This window comes from Microtus pennsylvanicus, chromosome 2 (genome assembly GCF_037038515.1).
Source record: "Microtus pennsylvanicus isolate mMicPen1 chromosome 2, mMicPen1.hap1, whole genome shotgun sequence".
NCBI lineage: Eukaryota > Metazoa > Chordata > Mammalia > Rodentia > Cricetidae > Microtus > Microtus pennsylvanicus.
This window is the reverse complement of record NC_134580.1, coordinates 49,181,959-49,202,437: the sequence shown is the minus strand read 5'-3', so window position 1 is coordinate 49,202,437 and position 20,479 is coordinate 49,181,959. Positions and strand designations below refer to the sequence as shown.

At 42.6% G+C, this 20,479-nt stretch overlaps 1 protein-coding gene across 1 annotated transcript in view; it reads right to left on the bottom strand.

The window, feature by feature from the left end:
* Sntb1 (syntrophin beta 1) overlaps positions 1-20,479 on the bottom strand; it is a 215,900-nt gene that overhangs the window by 109,820 nt on the left and 85,601 nt on the right. The window contains exon 3 of the mRNA XM_075960996.1: positions 1,330-1,546. Within this exon, the coding sequence (XP_075817111.1) occupies positions 1,330-1,546 (217 nt within the window). The remainder of the gene's footprint in view (positions 1-1,329; positions 1,547-20,479) is intronic.

The window sequence follows — 20,479 nt, the reverse complement described above, 5'->3', positions numbered from 1 at the left end:
GAAGAGGAAATTCTGAGCAGTCAGAAAATCAACTCCCAGGGAACCAGTGGAGATGGAGGGAGAACAAAACAGAACAGGGAGGAGAAGAGTCATCAGGAAAGCACCACCTCCTCGTTCCACTGGTCCTGACTCTTCTCTCAATGCTGCTTGCTGCTTCTCTCTTATGAGCAGCCTGTCCCTGTGCTGCTATGAGGTCACTGGGAAGAGTGCTGGGGAGGAGGACCGTGGGGTATGTCAGGTGGCTGGAGCCAGAAGGCCTCCAGCAGTTTCCTTAGAGTGAACTTCTTGGGTTGAGAACTAAAACCCACATGGAGTAAGGAGGCAAGGGGTCAGTTTCCTCCCTGCCCCAATCACTTTGGCTTTTCCCCATCAGGAACGGTGAACCTAGCCAAGTACCTCCCAGTCGTGGGAGTCACAGCTGTCCCACACATGGTGTAAAGAATGACGAGTAGAGCTGCTTCTATTTTTAGCACTTTGATGTGGATGCAAAGGTCACCAAGAATCCCCATTTGCTGGCTCACTGCACAGTCTCTTTCTCTTTCCCGCCTCCCTCCTTCTTCCTAATTTTCTTCTTTGATATCTTTTCCTACAGCTTGCGTATTGTGCGGTCGTGTACCTTCAGAGTAAAAAGAGACTGTAAGCTTTTACTCCACCTTTGCTGTCCTCTAGAGTGCCCTGGATTAGGTGGAAGGTCTGTCCTGTGGCGTTCAGAGTCTCTTATGGATTTTGGAAAAGTGCCCAACAGTCTCAGAGTGATGCCATTTCTTATCCCTTTATGGGAGAGAAGAGTTTTGAGCCTTCTGCCATCTAACCCTCCTAGGACACCATTGAGGGTGCTGGGGCTCAGGTATATGTTTGCCTTTTACTAACATTACTAACACTTGTCATTGCAGTGCACACTCGTTCCAGTGCTAAGCACTTCATAGGCTTTCCTCACTGAGCCCTCACACGCTTTTATCTATTTCAATTTTCCCCATCTTATAAACGACAAAGCCAAACTATGGCAGTTTGAGGAGCGTACCTAAAATCTCATAGACTCATAATGAACAAACCAAGAAAGATACTGGGATGCTGATGCTGATTCCAGTTTTCCCACTCTACCTAGAAAGTGGGTCATATGCATTTACCCCCTGAAGACAGAGAAGGCAAGAATGGGAGGAGCCCTGGGTGGAGTACAATCTCCTTCTTACAATATGTATCTTCCCCATGCTTGGAGGGTGGGAGAACCTTCCAGTCTACTCATGAGAACCACGGAGTCTTTCCAGACACGAGCACAATCTGGCAAATTCTCTCATCACCTCAGGAGGTCACAGAAGTTTGCCCCATTACCTGTTTTCAGGGTCAGCCAAGGTCATGCTTCGGGTGACATAACACATCTTGAGGGGGATGCTTTTCCGGTCCCTATGGAAGGAGAAGGACTGGGATGACAGAGGGTCTGCGGAGCTGCCCCCTAATCTAGGGGACTCAGGTGGCGGCGTTTCCCATCCAATCTCAGAGACAGGGGATCCTTTCTTCACATAAGGCGTGGCTTCTCTCATGTACTTCACTGTAAACGAAAGCACAAGAGGCACTTTTAGCAATACTGGGGTTGGTACAGCACATGTACAACATATAAGTAACATATGTGTTGGGGGATAATCATCAACTGTCTAATTGGACTTTAGGCCCACTCACCAGGAAGGAACACATGACTGGTACTGTAAACCCGGCAGGAAGAAGGTAACATGCTTATCTTTGTACCTATTAAGCAGTGCAGTTTTCATCTTTCATCAAGGATGCTTCCCTTTTCTTACTATGGAAGGCCACTACAGAGATCTACAACTTGTCAAAATGCAGAAAATAAGTGGGTGTCCATTCCCAGTCGGGCCATCTGCAACAGGACCCCTAACCTGAGGCTCATGCGACAGCAAAGAAGGAATGAAGTTACTGTAAAAGCCACAGGACCAGGACAACTGCCAGCTAGTGTTAACTGTGCGTGGGAAACAGCACCCATGAACTCTCAACAATGTGAATGTCTTCTCAAGACTATACCAACTGAAACATCAACACAGATGGGTAAAATTCCACAAGGTCTTACTGCTAGGATCAAGGGGCAATTGCTATCGGCAATAATGACTTCTGGGGGAGAGAGAATCAGCTCTCTCTAGGGATAGCCCCCAATAGGTTTTCCAATCTTAGGGGCCAGCTCTGAATACATGTACATAAAGCAACACTAATAAGACTCAGTACGTTTTGAACGTGTGTGTGTGTGTATGAGACAATAATAAGTCTAGAATTTGGGAGGAGGTAGTTAAAAGAACACAGACAAGTTGGACATGGGAGAGGGAGGGATGTGAATGAAGTCAATACACTGCGTTCATATATGGAATTTTCAAGATAAAAAGAATAGCAAGTTACATTTCTGAGGAATTTCTGTCGCTGAAAGAAACTCAAATTAAACATGCTGTTAGCACCAAGTCTCTTAAATTCTGAACAAGATTTAGGTTTTCTGTTCCTTTCAACATTATTATCCTATTATTTAAATTATGTATCAACGTCAATCTTAGAACTTGCTATTACAGTATTCTTCAGTTGGAAATTGCATGTGGCTTTTTAAAGTTGTAACAAAGTCTGTCTTTTCAGATTATAAGTCATATTCTGGATGAAAGACTGATGATGTGGGGTGTGGCCTTGGCTGAAAGATAAATGATTCAATGCAGGTGTAAGGCATCCAGTAGCCACACCCCTGCTTGGGATACTCTTGCTATGCTCAGAAGCAAGGTGCACTTTTCAACATAATGGTACTAAAATCATGTACACAAAGACATGAATATAAATGTCTATATTCTAGTGGCAAAATCTGAAGTAGCATAGTCATTACGTTTCAAAACTGAGAGCTTGAAAAATAACAGGTTAAATACATTGTAATTTCTATAGGTTATAAATATGGTAGATATAGGCATGTTGATGGAAAAAGTTTTACAAGATCTATGATTAGTGGAAACACAAAGTAGACAGGACTCTATATACTACAACATCTTTGTGTATAAAATCACATATATACATATATCAATTTGTGATTTTAAATATATTTATAGATAGTATGTACTAAAACATATGCATATTTATATATAACTACAATTATATTTTGATATGAACTCCAGAAGCTATTGATAGTAGGTTTGTTTCAGGGAATGGAATGAAAAGCCAACGTGATGGAAATAGGCTTTTGCTATCTATTTGTGCATTTTTTGGTTTAACCATATTTATATATTGCTTTTGTAAGATTAAAAAGAGTAATAAGACTGAATAGAGCACACAGAAGTTCTTCTCTTTCTCTTGTTTGCCTTGATATTTCACAGTAATTTGTCTGTCCTAAATTTAAACATCTTTCTTAGACATCTTTTGGGTTAGCATGGCAACCAAGTTTTCAGGAACATGCAGTATGGAGTTCTCCATCTCTTTCTCTGTTAGCCCCATACTCTGGTTCTCTATTACATAGTGAAGAGAGATTATAGCCAAGGCCAATACAAGTATCTGTTACTACCACTTCAAAAGAATGAAGATTTGGGGATTGCTTCATCAGAACTTGAACAAGTCAGTTCACGAGCTATTGCTTCTGTGCTAAGGGAGGTTTAAGGAGACCACATAAGAGAAAAGCATGTAGTTTCCATGCTCAAGAGCTATAACATGAAGATGACTCTAGGAGATACTTATCGTACCCTATCTGGATCCTTGTCCTACATCCTAGTTGCTGTGAATTGGCTGCTGCATATCACTGTTCCTCTGCTCCACAGACCTGCTCTAAGCATAAGAGAGGCTGCAGAGCCTGGGAAGCTGCAGAGTTGCTGACCTCACACAGGATATCTGCTTCTAGGAAATCCCACTGAGGAAGTACAGAAGCCACGACATGGAGTAGAGTTATCTAAGGTTTATAATAGGAAAAAAGAACTTAGAAAGAACCTGGAGGCACGAAGCCAGGATTTAGTAGGAATCCAGAGACCCATGATCCTCTCTTCCACCCCACCAGCAAAGATCACAGTTACAGGAGGAGTGACATCACTCACAAACACGCATTTTAAGGAATGCTTTATTACTGAGCATTCCACTTAAGGAGGAGCACAGACGTGGCTCAGAACAAATTTAAAAACCTCATGGAGACTGACTTTAGCTACACAAAGTTGAAAGGAATGAGACTCTTTAAAAATATTGTATTTTTAATCTTCTATAATTGTATGTGTGTATAAATGTGGATAAAGTTAAAAAACCAGAAAAGTGATGAAGAAAAGGAAAAAAAAATGTGCTGATGGAGGGTGGGAGTGACTAGGGAAATAAAATATTAAAGAGGAAAGGAGATGGAAGCCTTACATGGGAGGACCAGTGATCATAAAAAGATGGGGAGATGAGGGAGAAGAAGAAGCTACCAAAACAGTCTTGACTCAAAAATGTCACAATGATATCTAATATCCTGAATGCTAATTTAGGAAATACAATATGGCAGCCGTCCTGTTCCTGCAGACAATAAAAAGTGTTTGGCTTGTGTATATAAAAAAAAATACTCATTGTCGTATAGAAATTCAGGCACTAACTGAGATGAGAGGAAGATTTTTCTCAGAACGCGTTCTCATCTGTCTGGCTGGAGCTGAGAAGGAGTGTTTCAGACTGAGGCTTAAGGATGCTAAGTGAGGAAGTGGTGTTTGAACTCAGCCTTAAAATGTAGCTAGCACTTCAAGAAACAGAAGGACAATGAGTGTCCTTTGACACAATACGCTGTGATGTGCAACCCTGACTCTAGTTCCATAGGAAAGAAAAATTTGGTCTCAGCTTGCAAGAGGGATGAGAAACACAGTTGTAATTCTCTTAATCATGGGCCATGTATTGAACCAGGTTGTTTATGTTTGTCCCATGGTTGAGCTTTACAACTACTATTTAAGGACTCACTTTATAATTTGGTAGGGAAACCAGGGTCTATAGAAGAAACATCTGAGTTACTATCCTTCATTCACTGAGTCCATGTACCCACAGGAAATAAATATAAAAGCATATTGCTATTCTTTTCAAAAAAGCTTTGTAGAGCTATTCTAATTCTGCCAAACACGTAGGTTATCCTTGCAGTCAGTGTCCTTATATCCATCTTGTCATCGATGATCAGCAGTTTGTCATGTAAGGCCTCACACGGCTGGTAAGTGACAGAGCCCTAGTGACCTTGTTCAGAGATGCCCGTCCATGAAACCTGGCTATGCCACGTAGGTGGAAGATGCATAAAAGTTGATAAGTTTGGATTTTAGTTTAGATAGTGGCAATGATGGTTTCCAGTGAGCAATATAAAAGCACAATCACTGGCCAGTTGTAGAGTGAAATACTGGGATACCCTAAGGGAAAAGATATTAGACATAGGAGTTCCAGGGCCACAAAGTATTATCGCCGGTGGTAACCCAAGCAATACTCTAAATGTCCTGCTTAAATATGAAGACTTCTAGAAATATGTGGTTTGGTCCACTTATGAACAGAACTGATAAGCATATAAAAGTCTTAGCTGAGAACGAATTATTTGCCAAGTACCCACTTCCTTTGTGACACAGGATTTGAGTAATTTGCACAGAGGAGGTGGCATAGCAATGCCTTAAAAGTTGACCTTATGAGGGATAATATCTAATGTAGAATGATGCTCTTAACAAGCCAACAGAATGAAGATAGAGAGAGGATACACTAATGCGACCAACTAAAATTTTGTTCATTCACCAACATGTATCAGTTTATTTGTACGGACAAAGGATTGTGCAGCCTGTGAATGTTGAGAAGTCACCCCTGATTAAAAGATAGTCAAGTCTAGCAGAGAGGAAGCAGGTGACAGGGGAGACCTAGGAGACATGAAAGCTTGTGTTAAACTTCAAGCCTGGTTTAAGGAGGTGCCACAGTATACTGATATCTAGCAGCCCCACAGAACCAAATTATTATTCTTTACAGAAGAAAACAATTTCATCCTAGGCTGCAAGACTGCTGAAAACCATTTCCAAAGGCAATGAGCTGGCATAAAAAATTAAAGAAAACATTGCCTACTAAAAAACAAGGTACCATGAACAAAAGCAACTGGTGTAGCAGCAGCCATATGTACTTAAAAACCGTAAAAGGGCAGTTGAAAGAAACAAAAATTTGAGAGAATCTTCCAGAGACTATTTAAAAGAAGTGACCTAACCAACTAGTTAAAAAACAAACAACATATCTAGTAATATAATAAGAACCACAGTAGCAAAATTAGCAAGTAATCCTCAAATTAAAGCTTTATTAGAAAGATATGTCAGAAGGAAGGATTAGTGAATAATGAATTAGAAGAAACTGCCCAGAGGAACTGGCTCAGAGACTGAGAGTGTCACACTGTTCTTACAGGGGACCTAAGTTCCACTCCTAATACCCATGCTTGGTTTCTCACAACTGTCCAGAGCTCCAGCTCCAGGGTGGCTGGATGCCCCGGTCCTCCATAGCTATGTGGATTCATGTACCCTTACACCTACACAAACATATGTGCATAATCACAATTGTTAAAAAAATATTTAAAAAATAAATTACAAACAACATAGCACCAACTTCCAAATATGACAGCAAATATGGTTTAAATATTAAGAGGCAGGAGGCAGGGGACTGTGGATCCAGAAGAGGAGAGGAGAAAAAACGTGGCAGAGAACCAGTTTCCCAACTGCAATTGTGCAGATCCATAGGTTTAGGGATCGGACTTGGTCTTTGCTGAATGAGACAGGCCAGCTTCAATATCAAGCTGAATAGAAATAATGTACAATCTATTCTTTATACTTTGAGTTGGCTTAACAGTTTGCTTCTCCCTCAGAGTGCTTGCCTCACCTGAACCCTTCAGCTAGCACCTCTGGATCTTCTAGTATTGTGAGGATGTCTCAGCAAAATTCCGAAGTGAATCCTAAGATTTCTGGGAGAAAACATGAGGTGCTTTGCATAGGGATGGCCCCCACAGACCTTGTGTCTGAATGTTTGGCCCATAGGGTGTGGCACTATTAAGAGGTGTGGCCTTGTTGGAGGAAGTGTGTCATTGTGGAGGTGGGTTTGAGGTCTCATACACTTAAGTTATGCCCAGTGTGACACACAGTGTCCTCCTGCTGCCTGCAGATTCAGATGTAGAATTCTCAGCTCCTTCTCCAACACCATGTCTTCCTGCATGCTGCCATGTTTCCTGCCATGACGTCAATGGACTAAACCTCTGTACTGTAAGTCATCCCTAATTAAATATTTTCCTTTATAAGAATTGCTGTGGTCATGGTATATCTTCATGGCAATAGAAACCATAAGTAAGACAAAAACAGTTTTCCAGATCACAGAAATATTGGAGGTGGATGGTAACCACTACTGCTTCTGAGGGACAGCTAGACTCATGGGGTGCCTTTCCACACATGTTGTGAATGAGAATGAGCAACATGTCCGTGCTTATAGCTCCTGGTCCAGGGGTGGAGAGACAGTTTCTTGGAAAACACTTGCTGTGCCAGTATGAAAGGGGGTCCTGCATTCAAGTCTCCATAACCTATGCAAAGCTTGGTGAGATAGAGAGCATGTATACTCTTGGTGCTGCCATGGTGAGATGAGAGGTAGAGAGAATCCCTGAAAGTTGCAAGGCCAGTTAGCTGGGTATGACATAATGCCAAATAACTAGAGACCCTGCCTCAAACAAGGCAGAAGGTAAGACCAATACCCAAAGCTGTTCACTGACCTTCACACACTCGTATTGTCATGGACTCAAGTGCTTGAGCCTGTCCAAGTATGTGCGCGCGCGCACACACACACACACACACACACACACACACACACACACACAGCCTTTGTTTAGAAGTCCTGATTTTAAAAGAATGACATTTCATTATTTTCCTTTGTGCTAGGATTTGCTAGGATTCTAACCCAGGGTCTCTTACATCACAGGCAGGCAAATGGTCTCTACCAAGCTACGTGCCCAGTCCTTGGATTTGGCTTCTGTTTGATAGGCAGGAAAACAAAAGAAAGTTGTTCTTTTGTAAAACAAAGAAAAAGGAATGGTCCCTGGATTTCTCCAGCAGGCCCTGATTTCTCACCAGAGGAAGTAAGAGTCATCACAAGGCCCCGTTAGCTTAGCTTAAAGACTCGACAGAATTTCTACAAGGTGGCTAAGCACTTGAGTCCTCTTCAATCCCTGATTGAGACCTGAGGCTCAGGACCCCCGTGCAGAGAGTAAGAATAATACAGATTCTTTTGGGGGGAGATAAAGTAGTGTCCCTGAGGAGGATAAAGAGTATGGGTGAGCTTTCCCTGGTTCCTCGTGGCTAGTATTTTAGACAGTGATACACAACCAAGTGAAGGCAGTGTCATATAGAGAAAGGAAAGTGTTACCTACGTCTGAAGTTGTCTGGGCAGGTGCCCCAAATGAGTGAATTGAATAAAGACATGTGTTATTAATTTAGCAAGTTCAGAAGGAAATAAGAGTCCTAGTAGGGCTACTCTGCTTCCCGAAGGGCCGGAAACTCTGGCTTCTGCTATCTTCCCCAGCACATTCTTACTTGAGCACCTGATAACCCCAAATGGCTGAGTTCTGCCCATCATGACCCAAACCCCACGAAGACAAAGGTAAAACTTAGAAGAGAACCACACATCTCTGTTTTGCTTTCTGTTCGTGTGAAGGCCCGGCCTGGCAACTCTACTTAGAAAAATTCTTGGGCTCAGGGTAGCAGGTGAGTTAAGGCAGTGGGGCCATGAACCAGCTGGTCACATGATACCCACAGGAAGAGAAGAGAACATAAACCGAAGTGCAACTGGGTCTCTCCTTTCCTTCAGCATCGGGCCTAACCCATGACAACCATCTTTCCTGGAGGCTCTTCTCACCTTGGAGTGCAGAACTAGGAAAGCCCCTTCCAGGCGGGCCTCCAGGCCACCTATTCCAGACAGTGCCTCATTCCTTTCTCAGGTGATTCCAACTGTGTTAACAGAAACAACCGACACACCAGCTCTCCTTCCTTTAATTCCACCTTCCTGACACTGACCACTGACAAGCCATTTTTGTTTACAGCTCACTGGCCAAAGCTTAGTCACATGACTACGTCGAGATGGGAAAGAAATTCCTTATTCTGAGTAGCTCTGGCCACTCACCCGAGAATCGCTGTGGAGGGAGGCCATTACTGTGGAAGCAGAAGAAAAGGAAGGCCAGGTTCTAGCTCCCTTCTAACTCTTGGGATTTACCACATGGATACATTGTGATTCTTTCTGAGTTTACATTGTATACATAGAAGGCTTAGCCTGAGCTAAGCCTGTGATGTTTCTGCTAGGTATTTCATGGTCACTAACTTCTACAGACAGGGACGCTACAATTCCAGTGGTACAAGCATATAGTCAACCTTGTTTTACCAATGACACAGCACTAGAGGGAGGAGTTAAGTCACATTCTGTAGTTTCCAGTGGTAGAAGTTGGCACAAGGACTTGGTAAATTTAATAGTGTGTCTCAAGCCCTTACTGTTAAGCATAAACTATACTATTTCTCACATTTCTTTAGAAACTGACGTATGTGTGTGTGTGTGTGTGTGTGTGTCTGTCTGTCTGTCTGTCTGTCTCTCTCTCTCTCTCTCTCTCTCTCTCTCTCTGTGTGTGTGTGTGTGTGTGTGTGTGTGTGTGTGTGTAAGTCAATGTTTTCCTGTCCCGGGAGAAAACATCCAATTAACAGGTTGTTTCCTGTAACATAAGAGAGTTTGATTTTGTAAGCCTGGACTATTAAACTGTGGCAATTCAATAAGCACCTTTGAAGACACCAAAATATATATTCATAATAGAGGGTTTAACCCAGAAGAACTGAACAGCTAGTGTCTTGCATAATTATACCTCCATGTGCTTACAAACACTAATTTCAGGCAAAGAGCTGTTGAAACCAATCAAGGAGCAGTCAGGCCCAGTTCGGGGCACCTAATAATCAGAACTAATTAATAAACCACGGCCTTTCTGGGCATCATGAATTAAAATCTGTGGTTGAGCAATTAAGATTCCAATCTTAAGTTGCAAGAAAAAGAAAGAAGCGGGAGGCGGGCTGTGAGAAGCCGTCTTCGGTGCAGCACCAAGTTTCTCTCAATATGGTGGTAGTTTTTCATCTGAAGGACAAGCAGTGGGGAGACTCTCAAAAGCACATTCAGGAAAGCCCAAGCTGGTTAGGGCCCTAAGTTGCCACAATGAAATCTTTGTTGGAAGGGCCAGATGACATTGCAAAGCAAAGACAGACCCAACCACGCAGGAGGAAATGCTTCAGGCAAGTCTAATCAAACCCTCCTACCAGGCTTGTTTCTAAGGAGCCAGGGAAGTGTGTTTGATATGTTCAAGTTTTCTTTTTCAGAACAACAACAAACGAGAATCAGGTTACTGGGAGGAAAAGAAATATTCCACGGCCCCAGGGAGTACGAGCTCAAAAATGCGAACTTTCTAACGTGATTGACGGGAGAAGGAGATCAGCTGATACTGAGAAACTCAAGGATTCAGACCTTCTGTGAATCAGTCAAGCTGAACCCAGGCTGTTGGGTGTGGATTATGCTGATAAGGTGCCAATTCAGACAGTCCCTTCACGGCGCGTTCGTAGGTCACCTTACATAAGATGCAAGAGGAAGTCGTTTATATTTCCAAGAAAACCTAGGAGTGATGAAAGAGGTGATCTGACTTTCTCTCCGACCGCAGCTAATTTCTCAGTAGGCTGAGAGCATAGAGGAAAGAGAATTGGCCCTGGGATTCAGGGACCTGGATTACAGTTCCAGATCCGGCACTAACTAGCTTCCCAGCCCCGAGCAAGTCACTTCACCTCCCCGATCTCATTTTCCTCACCTGCCAAGGGAGAAAATGAGGTCTCTCTACCTTTTAAACATTGTGTGATACCTTGAGACGCTGTCTCCTCTGAAAATACACACACACACAAAATACGTCTGGGAGTTGGGGAGATGGCATGGTCTGGAAAGAGCGTGCTGCATAAACATGAACCTGAGTTTTGGTCCACAGCATTCAAGCCTTATACCAGGAGTGGTAATGCATGCTTAGACACTCAGGGCTTGCGAAGTGGAGACAGAAGCATCCTTAGGACTTACTGTCCAGCCAGTCTAGCGAAATCAGTGAGTTCTAGGTCCTAATAAGAACCTCTGACTTCAAAACCAAGAGGGTTGGTTCCTGCAGAATGACGGCAGAGGCTGGCATGTGATCTCCACACATATACGCATACTCATGTTTGCAAAACCACACACACACACACACACACACACAGAGTGGGAAGACAGAAAGAGACAGAATACATTAGTATAACTTCACCTCATTATTTATATCATCCACAAATAATCCTGCTCCATTATGTACCAACTTCTAGTTCCAGGGCTAAGTCCCATGCAATGCATCTTCTGACTCTGGGAGCCCCCACAGGCCACTGACACATCACAAGCTGAGCTTATGCTGAGGTCATTTGCTCAAGTCACTGCTCCCCTGGTTTGACTGCCTTGCCACTGAGATATATTCCTAGCTCTGACATCATTTTTTTTTTAAAAAAAACTGCCTTTATTCTTCAATAAAACAAGATTGTTGCCCAGAGTAAACCAGGGCCACAAAGAAAGTATCCTATTCCAGGGTAGCCCTGCGGTCAGCCAGAACATATTGGTGACTTAGTCATCACTGGGCTCTTGCTTGAGGGTAGACTGAGTATTTGAGTTATCACAGTGAATGAGGTAGGCTGGCTGCTGGCCCTGATGGAATCCGTGTGTGGGGTGGAGAAGGGTATTAGACAAGAAAGAACCATAGGGGTCCCTCTGAAAGTATAAGACATGAATTGAAGGTTTTGCTGGTCTTTCTAGATAATACAGAGTTGCTCACCCTCTGGCTCTTACTTGTTTCCCGTCCTTGTCCTGCCCCATGTGGTCCCTATAGTTCACATGCACACGGTAAAGACCTGCCCAATACTCTGAATGTGTCAAACACTTGTTGGTCTCTGCTCTTTGCATAGGCCGTTTCCTATTTGGGGAAAATTCTCTATTTCTACTAAGCCTTAGTTTAGGTTAGACTTCCTTTCGTGAAGTGGTCCAACTCCTTCAGACACATCTTCTTTCCAATCCCACCATGCAGAGGGGCACCCTCCAGACTCACAGCTTCTGGATGGTGAGTCTCAGAGTGATGGCTCATTGCAACTGATGGCCCAGCTGTGTTACAAATGTCTTAAACATTGTATAGCTATGGTGGAAATCACATCATTAGACTCTGGATCCAGACTATACAGTTTTGCATCCCAGCTCCAGTCTCCCAACTACAGAAGCTTGGGGAAGTTTCCCTAATATTGCCATGCTTCTATCCTTCTGCAACGCTAAGAATAAAAATAATGCTTACCCCTAGAGAGCTATTATATGGTTTGCTAGCACATCCAAGGACTTAGAATTATGTATATGACATGGTAAGTAATCACCAGAGTTTGAAAACTATAACTCGGTGAGCTGTCTCTTTACGTCTATGCCATACCATTGGTCACAAAAGTCTGGGTACACAGCATGGAATTACTCAGTAAATGGATAGCAAGTTGTATATCCAAGACACATTTTTTTTTCTCACAGATTTATCCTGTAGAAGGAAGAATACACCTGATATTTTCTGCAGACAAAGTAGCAGAGGGCAGAGATTATCAATCACTCCTTGAAGGGCGCAAGACCCAAGAGTAAAAGCAAAGGTCAGAGACTGAAGAATTGTGTCACACAGAAGAGCAGACGGCAGGACGTTTCTGCAAAGAGCCAGAAAGGAATTTTTTTTTGACTGTATGGCCACAGAGCCTCTGTCACAACAGTGTTGTGCCACAGTACCACAGAGAGGTTATGCGCATTGGTGTAGCCACAAACAATAGTCTGGATTTGACCCACAGGCTGTCATTTACCAACTCTGACTACAACACAGTAACCAGCAGTAATTCACTGCTTATTATGTTTTGGGTCCTGGTCTAAACATGGGAAGCATATCAGCCATTAAGGGCAGTTTTGTGAAGTAAAGCCCACCATTCTGACAGACAAGCAAGGAAAAGTATGAGGTTCCTTGCATATGGTTGGCAGGAATGACTGGGGTCCAGGAGGTTGAACTGGGGCAGTCTCCCTCCAAGGTCCCCACTCCTAAAGACTCCAGGTATCACTTCCTCAAACACATACATTGGATGCTACTTCCCACACAACTCTGTTTTTCTAGTCACAAAAGGTTTTAGAAATCATGCTTGATACAATGATCTCTTCTGTCAACAATGTCCCAGGCTCAGTAACTTATCAATAAATATACCGATGTGGCTTCCCAAGGCCGGGCAAATAAGGTTGAGCCAGTGCAGCATCCTGTATCCCATACATGAAGCCATAAGACTAAACAAGGGGTAAATGAGAACAAAAGGTAGCCAAGCTGTTGAATAGCCACAAACAAGGATGCTGTGTATTAAATAATAGGGGTAAAGGCACAATAGTGAAGGCAATGAGTGTTGGGGGTCTGAAGCTGGAGTTCAATTGCTAACTCTTCTTTTTGCACCCTATGTGGTCCTGAGAAACTCACTTGAGCACTCCCTTCTGTTATTTATTATCTGTCTCACAGGGCTATTAGGAAATGAAATACACTAAGAAGGTGTCATTCACTACTATAAGGAGTTATCTCAGTTAAACAGAAAAGGTTTAAGAGACATAGATATCTGTGGTCTGGGTTAAAATTACTTTATTTTTTTGTTTTGTAGAGGAAATCGAGTCTTGATGAGGGAATAGAGATGACAGAGGTCAGATCTGGGCTTAATAGAGAAGGGATACGCCGAGGTGGTGACAGCCCCATCGCTAGTGACATTTAAGCTGAAACTGGTTGTCATATCTCCCGGCCATGTTGCAGAGACTCCTGCTTTGTAGAAGAGTTGATTATTTCTCAAATCCTTTAAGCTGTCACATGCTATGCTGTGACTCCTTGTGGAAGGTAGTTAATCAAGCTACTAACCCAAAGCCTCTGATAGAGAGGTCAGTTTGCAGTGTATCAAACATAGAGTCAGGCTGTGCGTTTCTTCACTCTCATAGAATTAGCTGTGTAACAGCTGGGCAACTTGGTAAATCGAGTCTTAGAATCCCCATCTATAAAATGAGGGAAGCATTGTGTTCCTTATGGTAGGCATTACAATGTAGTCATTCCGTATATGAGTCTCTGGTCAAAAGATCTGGGCTTAAGTCTCAAATCATCCTTTGAAGTGAGGGGCCTCTTTGATGATGGGCTGACACTCTCTGTACCTCAGTTTCCCCATGGGCCATAGCAGCACCTGGAGTATCTCACAGGATTACTCTCAGGGTTGAATATGAAACAGTGCCTAAAACATACTTGACGCTCACATTTAAATATTAGTATTATGGTATTAGCATAATCGTTGTTATGAGATTTCAGTAAAAAAAATACATGGCAGGAACGCACCAGTCAGCACAGAAAGAATCATAACAAAGAGAAATACAGATCATGTCAAAAAGGGTTTTATTCATCCTTGTCTAGGCATGCTGTGCGCTCAAGAGGGTCCTAGGGACTGCTGACAGCCAAGTGCCCGGAGAGGGTAGCAGATATGAGGGCTCATCAAACCAGACAATATTGTGAAAGCTGCTATTCTTCAATGCCCACGACTTCATCTCAGGACATGACCATCCCCATTCGACATGAGCACAAGACCTTTCAGGATCTGACCAGACCATTTGAGACTTCCATGTCCCAGGAAGTGAGACTAACAACTCCCCAAACGAATCACACTTCCTCCCCAAACCACCTCAACACATCAGCACAGTCACAGAGCCTAGGCCTTGTGGGACTCTCCAGAGCTGACCTCACTGGCCATTGGCACTGGGTTTTGTTTTTTTCTAAAGGTCAAACTCAGCCTGGTCTTGCCTAATTCTCTCCCAGGAGACTCATTTCTAAGAATTAGATTGGGATGGCACAGGAAAGGCCTAAGTAGCTCTCTGGGACTTGGTGATGAAAGAGAGAGAGAGAGAGGGAGGGATAGAGAAGGAGAGAGACCATGAAACTCTAAATCTCCAGAAGGTTTATGACACTGATCAGATACGGTAGGAGAGACTTTTGCTCAAAGAACACAAACGACAGTGAGCACTAATAAACAGATATAACCAGTAACAACCAATCAGTGCATATTCCACTTAACAGTATAAGGACAAACTGGGCTTCTGAAGCTTCAATGCCTCGTGAGTATCAGACCTGGAATTTGATGCCACATCTCATAATCTACTTTGTAAGTCCCCTTTATTAAGGTCACTGCATAAATAGTTCAAGTACCATGGGGACATGGGTTCAATGAGCAACGGGCTACTGTTTTGCATAGAAAAAATATGGATAAATGTGTCATAATAAGTAATAAACATATGCTATACCATTTGCATTAGAATGTGAATGATTCAAGTTGTCTACATATCACACAGGAAGACCCTAAAGGTTACAAAAGGAGGGCAGAAATCTCTCTGTGATACGAAATAGAATAAAACGTGGAGAAAAAAATCTGTATTATAAGACAGAAAACAGACATCACAGAGATGAAAAACATTACTACTTAAGAAAACAATACTTCTGACAACATCATGATGAAAACTTCTGCTTGGGCATGCAAATTCCTAGGGAAGGAGCAGGCATGGTGTGGCACACCTTTAATCCTCAGGTGCGTCTGTGAGTTTGAGGTCAGTTGGTCTACAAAGCAAGTTCCAGGACAGCAAGCCAGGGCTGTGACACAGAGGAGCCCTGTCTTGAAAAACAAAAAAATGAAGAAACCAAAAACAGATTACAAGAGAAAAAAAACATCAAAATTGACCTAAATATAGAAATAGAGAGAACAGTTTTAATATAATGTATGTATGTATATACACACACAAATATATACTTACTATACACACATTTATATGATATATATATAATATTCAAATGTATGTATGTGTGTGTCTGTGTGTGGCTTGCTACATATCTCAGGCTGGCCTTGAACTCATGAACCTCCTGACTCAGTCTCTATTGTGCTAGGGTTGCAGGCATATACCACCACTCTTGATAAGCTCACAATTCTTAAAGGGATAGTGTCTTAGTTACTATTCCTGTTGTTGAGATAAAATACTCTGAGAAAAGCAACTGAAGGAAGGGAAGGTTTATTTTAGTCATAGGTCAGGAGTACAGTCTGCTGTGGCCAAGACTGAAGGCATCACGAGCTCTGGGCAGTTTATGGCACTGAGATGCCAGGCTGGAAGAAGGAAGAGCTGTGATGAGTGCAGGCTTATGCTTAGGCAACTGTCTCTTCATCTTTTGCAGTCCAAGACCAGAGCCTCTTAGGATGGGTCCTCCCAACTCAATCTCGATTATCCTCATCAATATGCTCAGGTTTGCCTCCTAGGTGATCTAGAGTCTGTCAGGCTGACAGTCATCACTAACTACCAGAAAATACCAGAACTACATACATTAGTAAATTTCACCCAGTTCCTAAGCAGTGCACTGAAATCTTAAACTATTTCAGAAGGTAGGCAAAGAAAGAACATTTCCAGTTTCTTTATAAATGTGGTATGGATTTTATATTAAAATCAAGATGGGGAAAAATTCAAAATAAACAATGGCCAGCCCAACTTCACTTATAAATATAAGCTCAAAAAAGCTGAAAGTTATCAGCAAACTGAGTCTAACAATTATATAGGTGCTAGTCCAGCAAAACCAAGTTTGGAAAATAGTCAGAATGCAAGATTCTATACACTAGAAAGTGTATAGTTACAACTTAGCATGTTAACAAACTAAAATCCCCGAGAAAACTAGAAGCAAAAGGTAACTGCATTAGTTTGCTAGCGAGGAATTATTGGGAAAAAAATAGAAAAATTCTGAAAACCAACAATAACAAAATGAAGAATATTGAAGATGCATCTACGAATCTTTACTCTGCAGTAAAGCCACTCTTTACTATGCTCTTTGTTATGACTCCATGCACTAAATTCCTAGGTGATGGAGATCAGAAAGAGCACTCGTGGCCTAAGGATTGAAAGGTCAAAAAGAGTAAATCACTGAATATATGAAAAGGTAAATGAGAAGGAAGGAAGGAAAGAAGGAGCAAGGAATAAGAGGAAGAACGGCCAGGAGTTAGGGAGGGAAGCTGGGACTGAGCATCCGTAGAACTCATTGAGCTAGGCTGGGGAAACAACTCAGTTAGTGGGAGCATGGGTCGTGTGAGCATAAAGACCTGGGTTCAGATCCCTGGAGCCCAAGCAAAGTGGAGCAAAATGAGCATGGCTGTAATCCCGATACTCCTATGGTGAGATGGGAGGTGGAGCCTTAGTAACCAAAAGATGTTGGACAAAGTGGTGAGCAACAATAAAAGATCTCAAAGATGATAGAAAGAAGAGCTGACACCTGAGGTTGCCCTCTGTCCTGTCCTGTATGAACTCACTGACCTCTTCCAAATAGTGGATGCTAACGGATCCTATGGAAAAGAGCAACATAAATTTAATTTTCTCACTTTCACAAACGTGAGGTTGCTATCTCCCTCTTGCCCTACCTCTCTTACACCCCCCCCCACACAACACACACACACACACACACACACACACACACACACACACACACACACGTACACACACACACACACCAAGACAGGAAAACTCAGTATATTTTTCATCGTGGTTGACATCCTAATTTTCAACCTTGTTGTTAGAAAATCGTTTACATCCTCTAAAATTCTTATTACCTTACCTATAAAAGTGGGCCTTTCTATATCTTGTTTAATTAAGTAGATAACGATATCATTGCAACAAACTGAAACTAAGACAAGCATGAACTTGTGGATGACATGAAACCATTTGAGCACTGGACATGCAAAGTTTGAGATGCGGATAGCGTACCCTCAGAAAGGCTGTGTAAACAGGCCTAGAGTCCTTACAGTAGCTCTGGACAGTGGTCAGAGCTTTCTTGTGGTCCCAGTAGAAAGATAATGCAAGGTAATGGTCATCCTGGTTGGCATTGCTGAGTGCGACAGGGATTAGCATGGGCAGTACCTTTAAATTCTCATGCGACCTATGAGTTAGTTCTTCTGTTCATCACATTTTACATATGAGTACTAATTGTTCCCAAAGACCCAATAGCGCCAAAGTTGTAATGTTTGAGGCAAGCCTTGGTGTGCCTCCAAAGCCCTTCTTGTCCCATCTCTGCTGTGCCAATCTGCAAACATTTACTACCAAATGAATTGGTTCTGATTTTTGATATATTAGGAAAGACTCTTCTATGTGTGTATGTGTGTATTTGTGTGTATGTGTGTGTGCATGTGTATGTGTGTATATGTATGTGTGTGTGCGCACACATGCGTGTGTTTGAATGTAAGCACTTTGTCCACTTAGCCCTTCTCTTTTTTTTTTAAATCTTGGGTAACATCCAAATACTCTTTAAATGGAATCTCGGCTTTATATAAGATTATATAAGATAATATTCTAATTACTTCCTAGAAACGGTTTCTCCTAGCTCTGCTATCATTTCCAAACATTAAAACATACTTCGGTGAATCATATATGGAGTTCATCGAATTGTAACACTGTGAGTGAATCATGCATAAAATGAATTTTATCTCAGAGCTTAGAAATGTGTGACATTATTCATACAGTGAATGAGATGCCTGCAATCCTAAAACTTTCAACTATTTCTATTGCCAAGCAAAAGTCAGAAGAGCACTAGGGTGTCTCAACCTTAGTTTAACGTCTGTTTCTCTTTCCTTCCTCCCTCCCTGCCTTTTTTCTTCCTACCTTCTTTCCTTTCCTTCTCTCTTGCTGGCCCTGTTTTCCCCTCTGTTATAATCTGCTGGCCTAGTCTGTCACCTGGGTAACCTGTCCCTTTAAGAGACAAGGCCTGCCCACTCCCAACTCCTCTCCAGCTCTCTTTCTTTCTCTTTCTCTCCCTCCCTCCCTCCCTCCCTCTCTCCCTCCCTCCCTCCCTCCCTCCCTCCCTCTCTCTCTCTCTCTCCTCTTTCTCTTTCAATTTTTCTTTCTCTCTGCCCTTCTTCTGGAGAGGCAGCTTCTGCCTCTCCTCCCCCCTTCTCCCCTTCCCTTCCCCCTCCATAAGCCACTAAATAAACTCTACACTCAAACTCTCTCTGCATGACTCTTCCATCAAGGCCCCAGGCCACCCGCCAGGAGACCTGCTGAGGCCTCAGGTGACCACTACTGCCCATTATGGGACCGGTCCCCCCCCCATCTTTATAAATCTTATATATCTTTATAAATGATAACACCCTCCCTCTTTCTTTTTGGAGGCAGTGTCTATGTAGCCCTGAGTGACTTGGAAGTCACTATGCCACCCCGGCTTGCCTCAAACTAGCTATCCTTCTGCCTCAACATTCCATCTGCCACATTTCACACTTGCACACATTTCTTTAATACAATGACACAAAACTATGTACCCACTTGGCAAACAACAGTAGCAAAGAAATATTCCACATTGTGAGACATAAGATACACATGTAATCACAGCCATTCATTGTCCTTTCACAGAGTCAGTGAAGACTAGTTAAAGCAGACATCCGTGGAAGGCTCAGGTCTCCAGTGAACACATGGATACCCCACCACACTTTATTGTTGAAGAAGGAGGTTGAATCTCAGGCAGGGTTACCTGCAGACTTCCTATGCATATTAAGCTGTGGAACAAGAATTTGAACCTCTAACTCTCTGACCCAGCATTAGCCATTACTTGTCACACTGACTGTGGCTTTACCACACAGCTGCTCTTTCGTCTTTTGAGTACTCACTCATGCTGTTTCAGAAACCTAGCTCTTTTCTCAGGAAGAAAAACATTGGTAAAGGCCAATGGAGTAAGATACACACTGCCATTTCTAGGAACTGCTTGGGAATGGAGAATCCTAGACTCCATAGTTCCAATAAGCTGAGTTACTTTTCATCCACAGGAAAACTAAGAGCATAGTCTTCCTGAATATTCAGTGTTGCCTCATGTGTGTGGATCCCCATAGGAACCGTATTTTTAAGGCCAATGAAGTAAGTACCTTAGGTCTTTATTACCTGTAAACGACTCCATAAAAGAAGGGCTATTATTAAAAAAAGGTGACCCTGGGACAGAACAGTGCTAGGGCCTCTAAGGAGGAAGAATATCAAAATGGGTCTCAAGCTACAGTGTGTTTGGATGAAGAGGCTCATGTCTATCTCTCACATCATAATCTTTATGCCGAAGGGCATCCAACAGCTGAATCATGAAAACCTGTTGCTTTGTCAAATTCAGTTGAATTTAGCCTAACATAGCCCAAACCACTTTTCTTGCTTTCTGGAGACACCATTTTTCCCACGATGGAGACAAGAGAGAGAGTCTTAGCAATGTCAGATTACAATTGGGAGTATGCTCACACACACCCACGCCCATTAAAATTGTCCCTTTTAATGCAGTGGTTGATAAACAAAGACCATATGGAGAAGGTGGTAAGACTCAAGTTCCCATGCAAGATGTCACGTGTAGTTCAGTTTTTCCAAG